Genomic DNA, 11,870 nt, shown 5'->3' with positions numbered 1-11,870 from the left:
TGGAAGTGTTCTTATCACTACTCCAAGTAGACTCCTGGTAAACCCCTCATAGATAATTCCAGGAGAGCCGCAGGCTTAACCTTTGAAGTCACTAGACTAAAAACAGACTGAAATTCATCTGTCTGCTCATTTTCCCCACCACTTAGCTTGTTAAAGTGTCACAGTGAAGCTTGGGTCTAGCCCATCTCATTAAGGGTGACACCCTGGACTGATTACCTGTCAGTCACAAGGCCGACACATAGTCAGCCATTCACACCTGTGTTAAAAAATTTGAGACTGAAACCTGAAATGAAGCTTCAAATGTGCTTCATGAACCAGTTGTATTATTTTTTTGGGGGGGGTGATGGCACTGTTTTAAATGAAGAAGCTAAGCATAGGTCATCAAGTCAGTAAATGTTGAACAGACAGTGCCATCTAGAGGAGTCAAATCAACACAACTGGTTCATGAAGCATATTTGAAGCTTCATTTTCCCCATGATTAGCAGATAAGCATAAGAAATATCATTCAGATGAATTTATTTTCATGGAGTCATTATCACAGGTGAAGCTAAGTCAATTAAACCACACAATATAATATAGCACAAAGATCTGAAATTAAAAGTTTCTCGGGACATTGTCAAATGATCATTAGTGTCACTTTTTTTGCTTCCATTGACGTGAAAGCTGATCATGTAATATTTCACTACAAGTACGAAAAGTCAGTCAGTTTAAGAGGGAATGAAACGTCAACATCGACTCTTCAGATTCTGCAACTTGTGCCATAATGTCAACATCTCCTTAGGATTCCGCCTGTGAACAAGCAGCACAGATTTATACGCGCAGGGATTCTCCCTGTCTGACTCCGGGAGATCAAATGTTAAAAAACCCGGGTGATGACTTGGAGACAGCCCGAGTTTTTCCATGCACATTCCCAGGTAGACATCATCAATTGGGAAAAGACAAACCCTGCGGGACACCGCTTTTAATCGTAACGCAAGTGAGCGAGAATACACCACCCCGCCTCCTCCGGCATACGTCGGGTAGGCTCCTTTGTAGAAACTTTCCGGGATGTAGTATTTCGTCGATGGATCCCGGTTTGGCGCTGCGTTATGAATGACATCCCCCACAAACAAATCCATGTGTGTTTCATTTGTGAGACGCCGTTTGTGATCCTCCCACTGCTGATTTAAGTAATCGAGAAGGGCACCGGTTCGGACAAAGACGTCATCGTCCCCCTTGAAGATGAACACAGCAGTGGGGCAGTATTTCTGGAGCCACTTCCAAAACAGCAAGTCCTTCAGGGTCAGGTTGAAGAAAGAATCCCGAAAATCCCATTGGAGGATGTCAGCGTATTTTCGATTCTCTAAATCCAGGAAGTTTTTCAAATCCGGGTGAGGTCCTGTACTGGAGTCCTGCCTGCCGAGCAGAAACACAGTCTGCACAAATCCACCTTTCTTCTTGAACTCCCCCGTCACAAAACCGCTGCGCCCCCAGGTTTCACGGATGGCTTGCCTGTTTTCAAAGTTCCCCACTTGAGATTTGATTGCTATGAGAAGCATTGGATAACGAAGACCTGATTTGGTTCTGTTCCTTTTGCACATGGTGGGTTGATTGATGAGGATCGGGTAACTCCTGCAATGCATCGACTTGACAAATGTTTTTAATTGTACCGGTATTTTGTCGACATCATACAGATGTGAGTTTGAACACTTGTGTGACACACAAGCAGAAAAGCATTCATCCTGAGATGAATCTTTTCCTCTGGACTCCTTCGATGTCCGAGTCGCATTTCCCCGAAGTATCGGATTGTAGTGACGGTCCAAGGAGTGCTGCAACTGATTCCACAGTGCGCTGTGCTCAAGATGAAGCTTCCAGAAGGGGCTGAGCGGATAAGAGGCCAAGGCCCCGGAGTTTGCTGAAATCCCCGGAGCGATGTAGTGGACGGTTATTTTCGGGGGAGTGTAGGAGATGGTGACGAAAATGGTCACCAGGATGTAAATCAAAAGATGGCCGGTCATCATGCAAGGCAGCAGGCACATGCAAAGCAGCCTCCCGTTGCACTTGCAGCATTTGCCCATTGCATGTGGTGAAATTAGGCACACGCCTGTACACAAAGCAAATAGAAATCTTTATATAGTTTATGGAAAAATGAACAACCTTCAAATAACTGAATGGATTTATATCCCTACAGTAGCATACTGTGTGTTTATATCTTGCACTGCAGTCAACCCTCTTGAGTTTTTGTTACCGTGGTGATGGCCCAGCGAGATTTATTAACTCAGAGCATCATTCTTTACCTACCTGAAGGACATGCAATATATATTTTACAATTTTTAAAGATATTTTGTCTTTGCCCCACTGTTAGTGAAGATAAGCGTGACCTCAGTTTGCATTCGTTAAAATATATTTTCCTTTTTTGTCAATGACATTAATGACCTGGTGTAACAATGAGACATTACAGCATTTAATCTAAAAGACAAAATACATTTAATTTCTCATATGCATATATAAATTTCATGAAAAATTTCAGGGGAAGGAGGGAAGGCAATACTTACAAAACAACAAAATTCTAAAACAGGTCCAATTGACTGAGGCTCAGTGAGGTAAAGAATCCATCTTGATAGTTATTATTATTCCCGTCTGGTTAAGCATCACTGATGTCCATGATGATGTAAAAGAAAAGAAAGAAACCCTGCTTGGCATCTTCCGCTTCTGAGCAACAAGTCTCAGGTGAGATGGAGAAAGCACTGAGCATGCGCATTTTCTTGGCCCAACACGTAACATCTATATTAGGATGAAATTCCAAGTAATTTAAACCCAGGAAGCTGCTCAAACGACCTGTTTTTTTCTTTGAACAATGGATTTGCATGCAGGATCTGCCAGTGTAACACTGTATTTGCATGATGCCACCAAACTACCTATGAAAAGACTCACACTGACATGATCCTTCTGTTTTAATGTCAACAAAATAATAATAATAATAATAATAATAATAATAATAATAATAATAATAATAATAACAACAACAACAAATATAATAACAATAATAATAATGATAATAATAATGGTAATAATAATAACAACAACAACAACAAATATAATAATAATAATAATAATAATAATAATAATAATAATAATAATAATAATATGGCAATTAAAGTAAACTGTAAACATCACCGATCCACGCTTACGTCACAATAGTACAGAACTGACATTGACACCAACCAATAAAAAACGTATGTGGCATCGGGGTCCTTGCCTGAACCAAAGAATTCAGCCAATGAAAAGAGAGCAAAGGCGGGGCTACATCGTTGTGTTAGTGTAGATACAAGCAATACAGTTTGGTTGAGCTTTGAATGAGGGGCCATCATTCCGGTGGCTCGGCGATTGTATTTCCACTTTAAGGACTCGTTGGACCGATTTAAAATGAAAAAGCTGGATATATTGACAGGTACCTAAGTGACCTCCGGACTATCTTCCACTTACTTAGTCGGTAAGTATGTTCTAAAACAGTTCATAATATTAAATTTGCAAGGGACAAAAAAACATGCAGCAGACCTGATTATTTGTCTGTCGGACAAAGTAGCAAGCTTGCTAGCGATTTTTTTTCGCACTCGCTTTTGAAGCCGAAGGGAGGAGGAGAAGGAGTAACAGTAATTACAAGCAAGACAAAGAAACTTCAATGCATTTCACACTTGGCAATAATATCAAAAATTGCTATGATTTTTTATTTTTTATTGCTGTTTCTCAAAGTCTAGACTGACTCGATTGCAGCGAAGCTTATTAGCTTATTCTTCGAACCGTGTGAGGAGTGCATGTGTGTTTTTTGTGCATGTGTGTTTATATTGTGGGTGGTTACAAAGAGTGAGATTTGATGTTACAGACAAAATACGGCCGCTTATCTTGTCCACAAGGCCCTGCTAGTCCCGATTAGCATTTCATTCTGACGTTCGAGGCAGCCGTATCAACACGGTTCGAGGTTTTTGTTGTGCCTTGCAAACATACTCCAATATGTTCATTCTGCAACTGTTTTTTTTCTTCTCCCTTTTGTCTCTTTGTTTCGGCGTGCAATGATCTCCCAATGAGTAATTATTTTTGATAATCAAATAAAGTGTGGAATTGATCTGTCGTACTTATGAGCACTTCAAGGTTTAAACAATTCAAGCAAAATCTCAGAAGGAACTCAGAAGTGATGATCTCCTCCTTCCTCTTCAAAGTTTTTCTTTGAATTTGAATCCTCGATGATCCAGTATGGTTTTTTTTTTGTAAAATAAACATTGATCTCATTTATTTCGTTGGTCCGCTTACTCTCACTGCCTTGCAGGGAAATTGATCAGATGAGGTTACACGTGAAGGTCGTAGAGCACGTCAATACTTTGAAAAACAAAACAAAAATATATTCCTGTCTCTTTTCAGCTGTCTCTCTCGGAATGGATTTCTGAAGTAAACATGCAAGTATTGCTGACTGAGATTTGAGAAGAAACCTTTTGGAGTTTGCACATCAAATTGTCACTACCGCTCCTCATAGTATGTGGAAAAAAATCCGAACACGTTTTCTCTAAATCCAAGCGAGGCACCATGTTTGACCCTCCAGGTTTTAATGCGGTTTGACACTGCTCAGCGAGAGAAGGTTAACTCTGGTTTTGATAATGGGATCGGTACTTTTGTATGGGATTAGCGTTTGATTAGTATCAGCATCAACGTAGAAGATTTGTCACCTCTGTTAAGATGGATTAGGTTTTAAGGCTGACCTAGTAACCGAAAGCTACCCTATGTTGACACAATTATTTCAGCAAAGCAACTGGTCTGCACACAAATTGTGACAACAACCTTCATGACTTTTCTCATCACTTTAACATTTGCACATCTTTGTCCCCTTGTGTATTTTAGGATTATTGGATACTCCGCTTTCTGCTCCCACCAGCATTTGCACATTCCATCTAAAAATTTTCCAATTGAAATATTGTCCAAGTTTTTTTTTTTCCTTAAAACCAATGACTTAAAATTGGACGAGACAAAATCCACATGCATATTCTCTTTTTGTCCTTTTTATTTCCTGAAGGATTTTAGCAATACAGCCTAACAGCTTTACATCCCTCCCCCCCTCCCTCCCTGGATCCCTTGACATCAGATTAAGAGGCTAACTCAAAACATTGACGTACACAACGTACACACAACATGTCCTCCATACTACCCTTCACTCCCCCGGTGGTGAAGCGGCTTCTGGGTTGGAAGAAGACTCCGGCGGGAGGCGGAGGAGCGGGAGGCGGCATCGGGGGAGTTGGGGAGCAGAACGGAGGCGGGCAGGAGGAGAAATGGTGCGAAAAAGCCGTCAAGAGCTTGGTGAAGAAGCTGAAGAAGACGGGGCAGCTAGATGAGCTGGAAAAAGCCATCAGCACGCAGAACATCAACACAAAGTGTGTCACCATACCCAGGTGAGATGGCGCACTCATGCAAACTTTGTCAAATTCTCGACTTTTTCCACTTTGTGGGTTCCAATCTCGCTCGAAGGAACTCATAAAAAAAAGCTGACCGCACAGTAACGTGGAGTTAAAAACATGTCCCAATATCACAGACAAAAAAGTTGCGCAACGGAAAGCCCACTTCTTCATTTGGGTCGCGCAGGTTAACCTTGGAGCAGAAGTGAAACCGGGGGTGAAGGAAACCAAGACCGCGCACGTGAAACCGAGCTTCTATTGTTGACGTCGTTCGTTTTCTAATGTCTGGAGAAAAAGTATTGGAATGGGCATTATGAAAAACGACCACAAGAGGGCGCTTTGGTATTTTCAGATTCCCGTTGTGTGTACTTCTGCTACGTATTGTTTTTGAAATTGTGTGATTCATATCGCCACAGACAACTTTCAGATGGGGGGAGGAAATAGGTGTTAGAACTCCAACATGTAATGGAGGAAGCGTGCAGAAGATCACACACGTGGGTGGGATCATGACGATTGGTAGTACAGTACACGTTTCATTGCTTTGCATGCAAAAAAAAAAAAAGATGGTGGGAAGGAGTGTCTGCGTGCGTGCGTTGCGTCAATCATAAGCCATATTCAGCATTTTTACACTAATTGTCTTCTGGTGTTCTATGTGGTCTTGACATTTTGAACAGTCATTTGCATTTTTTCTTTTTTCCCCCCATGTCATTTATTGGTAATCTTATAGCAGCGATGGGGAAACTAAGCTTCATAAAGCAGAGTAATCTAGACTTACCTCTTTATTTCAAGCAACAGTGCCATCGAGAGGAGACACAATACAACTGGTTCATGAAGCACATTTGAAGCTTCATTTTCCCATCACTATGTGTAATATAGTTTTGTGTACAAAAAAAAGCTAAGGTGGTTTATGGACTGTCATGTTTGCTTAGGAGGGATGACATTTGACTTACTGATTTCGGAAATGAAAAGCAAAGATAAGAGACCAATTGTTGATGTATCTGTTTGTAATTTCATCTTATTTGGAATGTGACATCACACATTTACTGTCTACTTTTATTTTTTTCATTGTTTTTTGCTCATGTCTTGTATGTATGTGTGTGTGCGTGTGTGTGTCTGTGTGTGTGCATGCATGTGTGTGTTTATAGCAATTGCTCAGATCTATGGGGTCTAGGGTCAGGCCACATGATAGAGCAGTGGGACTCTTCAGGCATGTACGGATACCCTGACCACAACAGGTGACCACACTCGCATGTCGACAAATCGTGCATCATTGGCGGGCGGGAAAAGTTCTTCAAGGCCAACCAACTTTCAATTAGAAGAGCTGAATCCTAAAAATAGCTTAAAAAATGTTTTCCATTCAAGGCTCCGTCTCTGCTTTCAGGTCGCTGGATGGACGTCTTCAAGTGTCTCATCGCAAAGGCCTGCCGCACGTCATCTATTGTCGCCTGTGGAGGTGGCCCGACCTTCACAGCCATCATGAGCTGCGGGCCGTCGACAACTGCCAGTACGCTTTCAACCTCAAGAAGGACGAAGTGTGCGTCAACCCTTATCATTACCAGAGGGTGGAGACGCCGGGTAATGATCTCTTTGGTGTCGACTTTGAATCGCGCCCGTCGTCAGGCTGCCGTCAAAAATGATCTACATTTGCATGAGGAAAAAAAAACGCTGCCATTTGTGTGTCTTATTTTCCACAGTGCTACCCCCAGTTTTGGTGCCCCGCCATACAGAGATCCTGACGGAGCTTCCCCCTCTTGATGACTTTACAAACTCCATCCCTGAAAACACCAATTTCCCAGCCGGCATAGATCCACCTAATAATTACATACCAGGTCCGTAAGCAAGCCTCGCTCTATCCAATATGGCGCACCAGCAAGCCAGTGATGTGGATCAAAATCAGAACATTAACGGCTCGATATTTTTCCTTCGCGCTTTTACAGAGACACCCCCGCCCGGCTACATTAGTGAAGATGGCGAGGCGAGTGACCAGCAGATGAATCAAAGTATGGAATCGGGTAAGCTAGTCTGGTATTTATTAAAAAAAATAAAAGTGTGTTTTGAAAATTGAAATTTGTGGCTCTGTTTTTTTGCTAGGCTCACCAGCAGAACTTTCACCCAACACTTTGTCACCTGTCAGCCACAGCTTGGGTAAATCTGCTCGAGCTGTCTTTTTTTAAAATGTTTCCTCTCTGGGCATCATTAAAGAATGACCTGCTGCAATGATTGCGTAATAGCGGCCAAACGTTTCCCAACAGACCTTCAGCCGGTCACCTACAGCGAACCGGCTTTCTGGTGCTCCATCGCTTACTATGAGCTCAACCAGCGCGTCGGAGAAACATTCCACGCTTCGCAGCCTTCCCTCACCGTGGACGGCTTCACCGACCCCTCCAACTCGGAACGCTTTTGCCTTGGACTGCTCAGCAACGTCAACAGGAATGCAACTGTTGAAATGACAAGGAGGCATATAGGTATCTATTTTTAGCGTTGGTACCAGTACAAATTTTTCTAGTGTGTGTTTATCATAATACATCAATTTATTTCGCAGGTCGCGGCGTGAGGTTGTATTATATCGGAGGAGAGGTGTTTGCGGAGTGCCTCAGCGACAGTGCCATTTTTGTCCAGAGTCCCAACTGCAACCAGCGATACGGGTGGCACCCCGCCACGGTCTGCAAGATACCGCCAGGTGCTACTCTTTCGCTATACTGATGCTTCTAAAAGTTTTTACATCAATTACAAAAGCAAAAAGACGGGCTAAGTAAGCATGCGCTGCTGCTGAATTTAAGAAGAAAAACAAAAACATTGCGGTATCGTAATTACATTCTGATCTCCCTTTGAATACTTGGTGGAAAAATAAAGCCTTCAAGGAAGAGCAACGTGACTTGTTTTTCCCTCAGACTCTCACCCACACGCGCTGACTAATATGTATCCGTGCAATTTAGAACATTTCATTCTTGGCGAACGCAGCAGCAGCAGCGTGAATGCTGTCATTCGGCGCCGCACGTTTGGGTGGAAGGCAAACAAACGCAAGCGTCACAATATTTGAAAAAACTTTTCCATAAATGCAAATCAGATGAAGTCTAATCCCAAAAATCTTTCACTTCCAGGCTGTAATCTGAAGATTTTTAACAACCAGGAGTTTGCCGCTCTGCTGGCACAGTCCGTCAATCAGGGCTTCGAGGCCGTCTACCAGCTGACCAGGATGTGCACCATCAGGATGAGCTTCGTCAAAGGATGGGGCGCCGAGTACAGGTGTGTGCTTCGCTTTGACCATTGTGCACAAAATAAATCTTCACGTCTTCACTTTTTTCCTCTTCAGACGTCAGACAGTCACCAGCACTCCCTGTTGGATCGAATTGCATCTCAATGGCCCCCTCCAGTGGTTGGACAAGGTGTTGACCCAGATGGGTTCCCCCTCCGTGCGATGCTCCAGTATGTCCTAAACGACGTCTTGACTGCTGCTGAAGAAACTTGACATTACACAACATTCAACCAGCATCTTAGAGACGGAAATGCATCGAAAAGGACCTCGAGAACAGGAGCGGAATGTAAACATCACATCGAGCCTGACTATGACCTTTGACCGATCAACCTCAGGCTGACATTCCTATCACCATGGACCTAAAAACTCAAGTCACTCTGCATATCCCAAACGACAAGAGTGGCATCCATTCACCTTTCAGGTATTTGACTGAGGTGCTGAACTGAACCGGACTCAAGACAACAAACGGGCCAGCCGGCGGGGAATTGGAGTCTGCAGCGCTCGCTCGTGCTCCTTCGTCAGGTCACCTTTGCCTCTTCACTGCCTCGCTGCCACGCCACAAGCTGGATTGGGTGTCAAGAGTTTTCGTTTACACACAGTTGACTCGCAGTCCTACTGCCACTCTCTGGAATTCATGTTCAAATATCGTTTCTTGGTTTCAGTGACCAAAGTCGGGTTCTGTTTCTTGGTCAGGACCCCCACCCCCACACACACACACAGAATGCAAAGGTTAACCTTCTCATTAATAACGCTTGCCGTGTCCAACACACACACACACTCTAGCTGTCACTCAACTACACACGAGTGCTCAATCTCAGTGGGTTTGTCGAATAATTTAAAGCGGGTGTTCCCTCCAGCGTGGATAACGGCACGCACGAGCACAAGTCGACACACGCTTCCCCTAGCTTCCTTTCTCCATTCTATGCCATTCCATTATCTTCTTTTATATATTACAAAAGGAGTTGTGCTGGAATGTAGCGTAAATTCATGTGCAGGAAGAGAGTAAAGCGCCCCCTTGTGTTAAACAGTCACAAATACTTGTATGCATTATGCTAATCTCTCGATTGTTATGCTTGAACTGATGCATGGTTGCCCCCCCCCCTCCATTTATCAACAATGCTTTGATATGAAAAATCCTACAATGTGGGATTTTTGGAAAAATGGCCTCGACATCAAAAAATTTGCACTGCCCCAAATTATGCACCCCCTTATTCTTACGACAAAAAAAAATGTTGCCTTTCATGTAAAATAGAACGAGAAATGCTTTTAAATTGTACAGATAGGAATGTTGAAATCCCCCCGAATAGAATATTTTTGGAATGGTCACTATAAAAAAAAAAAAAAGTCATTATGTCTGAATTGGCTCATTATGGAGGAAGCGCTCATTCTCGCCTTCGCCTACAAGCTGGTAGAACAATTTCGAATCAAACGTTTTCCAACTAAACTTTATTTAAGCTTTAAGTATTAAACCAAGCAATTATGCTGCACAGTTATTTGTGGTTTATTTCTTTAATTTGTGTATTGGTGATTCAAAAAATATATAAATTTATATCTATACAAATGAATATGTTGAAATTTTTTGCCCATCGGATCATTGTCCCGATTATCAATTTTGTATTTTTCTCTACTTTTCATGAAAATGAGATTAAATTGAAATTACTTTTCTACATAAAATCTATAAATTATAATCCACCCCTTTTGAAAAAAAAATGCGGTTACCACTCGGACTATTACGGCAAATTCCCTATGCTGTCCCAAAGACTAAATGCAAGTTTGTACAAGTTGCTTGATTCTGAAATCCTAAAAATCAATCATTCCCAAAAATTGAAACCCCTTTAAAGATGAGATCTTACCTTTTTTTATTTGTTGTTGAGTTTTCATGGGTGTAAACCAGCAGTTGCGCAATACAGAATTCCAGTCGTGTCTTTTCCATGGAAAATATATTAGCAACATTCCGGTTGTTGTTTTTTTTTTTTTTTCTTGATGTGTTGCTCGCGTGTGGCCCAACATAGAGCACAAAAGCACAACATGACCGACGGGACATGTAAATATTTGTGTTTGTCTCGCTCCATCCCGGTGTCACATTCATTGTTTACTTCCGACGACGGACCGAAACATTTCCTAAATTATGCGTGTGAACGCAAACGGCGATGTACACGCGGTCCGAGTTGAGTGAATGAATTTCACTTAGGGCGGCCTTTTTTTTTTTTTTTCTTGATTAATTTCCCCTTTATATGGATCCATTGAAATCACTTGTACATAAACCAGCCCGCGGCATTTATGTTTATCGCTCTATATCTATGTTCCATGTCTTTTTATTTTTTTAGAGAATACTTTACTGGACTTCTCAATGCCAAGGTCAGTACATGATAGATTTTTTTTTTTCCTTAAGGTTGTTGTATCGGTGACACATGCAGTGTTTTTGTTTCTATGCATTGACATCAGATTGTTCAGATGGTATTCTCAGAAGTATTTTCAAAATAGTAGTTGTTTCCCCTTCTTGATTCGATTCGATTCTTACCATTGTGTGCATACTGCCAGGTTCCAGCAAGCCTTTGTGGTTTTTTTTTTCTTCTTTAAAATGAGTGCCACCTTATTCTGCAGTTGGCTTTTTCACTTCCCGAAAAGAAAAAAAATGTTTTGCAAATGGAGCATGAGCTGAGGCTTAGCAATCACGATGTTTTCTTTCTTCTGTGAAGGACAAATGTGGATTTCCAAACGAGCCTCTCTTTTTCTTGACAAAACTACTCTGCAGGGGAAAGTTGCTTCATGGAACTAGTGGTGTTATTGTATAGTTACTTTGTTTTTCTTTATATGCTATTTCTTTTATTCACCCCCCCCCCCTCCACCCTTCTCTGCTTTCCAAACAGTATTTCCTGTTCAGCAAATAAGCTGCAAGGATGTCTGTTCTTCTTCAAACACTGAACTTCATACACGTTCCAATTATGAACGAGCAACTTCTGTGTACACTAATAAAACTGTAACAAATCGAAGTGTGTGTCAAGTGAGTCATTGATTCAAATTGATCAGCCAATCATTCAGAGAAATTTCAGCCATTTTAATATAAACTATAATTATGGTTTGGATGTTTTACGAGCATGCTTTTATTTTGACATGCTGCTTTGTGTGAGTGGACAGGTGATAAGGAAAGGGCGCGGCCAAATCCTAAACCAGGTGAAATTGGCGCGCTGCACGTT

The 11,870-nt window shown here is 41.9% G+C and overlaps 2 protein-coding genes across 4 annotated transcripts; one reads left to right on the top strand and one right to left on the bottom strand.

Annotated features, from left to right (window-relative positions):
• Window positions 1-588: 588 nt before the first annotated feature.
• Window positions 589-2,647, bottom strand: LOC148389493 (N-acetyllactosaminide beta-1,3-N-acetylglucosaminyltransferase 2). The gene is made up of 2 exons (XM_088392157.1): window positions 2,535-2,647; window positions 589-2,083 (listed from the first exon to the last, which is right to left on the bottom strand). Exon 2 carries the CDS (start codon window positions 2,055-2,057, stop codon window positions 726-728), a length of 1,332 nt encoding a protein of 443 aa, XP_088248283.1. The 5' UTR covers window positions 2,058-2,083; window positions 2,535-2,647; the 3' UTR covers window positions 589-725.
• Window positions 2,648-3,310: 663 nt separating this feature from the next.
• Window positions 3,311-11,666, top strand: smad2 (SMAD family member 2). Of its 3 annotated transcripts, XM_088392022.1 has the most exons (13): window positions 3,323-3,472; window positions 4,396-4,506; window positions 4,870-4,950; window positions 5,042-5,414; window positions 6,563-6,652; window positions 6,799-6,992; window positions 7,112-7,246; window positions 7,355-7,429; window positions 7,509-7,562; window positions 7,670-7,882; window positions 7,960-8,097; window positions 8,519-8,663; window positions 8,731-11,666. In XM_088392022.1, the coding sequence occupies exons 4-13, from the start codon at window positions 5,158-5,160 to the stop codon at window positions 8,852-8,854; spliced, it is 1,425 nt and encodes a 474-aa protein (XP_088248148.1). In that variant the 5' UTR covers window positions 3,323-3,472; window positions 4,396-4,506; window positions 4,870-4,950; window positions 5,042-5,157; the 3' UTR covers window positions 8,855-11,666. The 3 variants fall into 3 exon arrangements, with proteins under 3 accessions (XP_088248146.1, XP_088248149.1, XP_088248148.1); XM_088392020.1 differs by lacking the exon at window positions 4,396-4,506 and having other exon boundaries at window positions 3,311-3,472; XM_088392023.1 differs by lacking the exons at window positions 4,396-4,506; window positions 4,870-4,950 and having other exon boundaries at window positions 3,318-3,472.
• Window positions 11,667-11,870: the final 204 nt, after the last annotated feature.

This window comes from Syngnathus floridae, chromosome 12 (assembly GCF_059516105.1).
Source record: "Syngnathus floridae isolate MCC-2025c chromosome 12, RoL_Sflo_1.0, whole genome shotgun sequence".
In the NCBI taxonomy this organism is placed as follows: Eukaryota; Metazoa; Chordata; class Actinopteri; order Syngnathiformes; family Syngnathidae; genus Syngnathus; species Syngnathus floridae.
The sequence above is the reverse complement of the archived record's forward strand: the minus strand, read 5'-3'. Positions and strand labels throughout refer to the sequence as shown.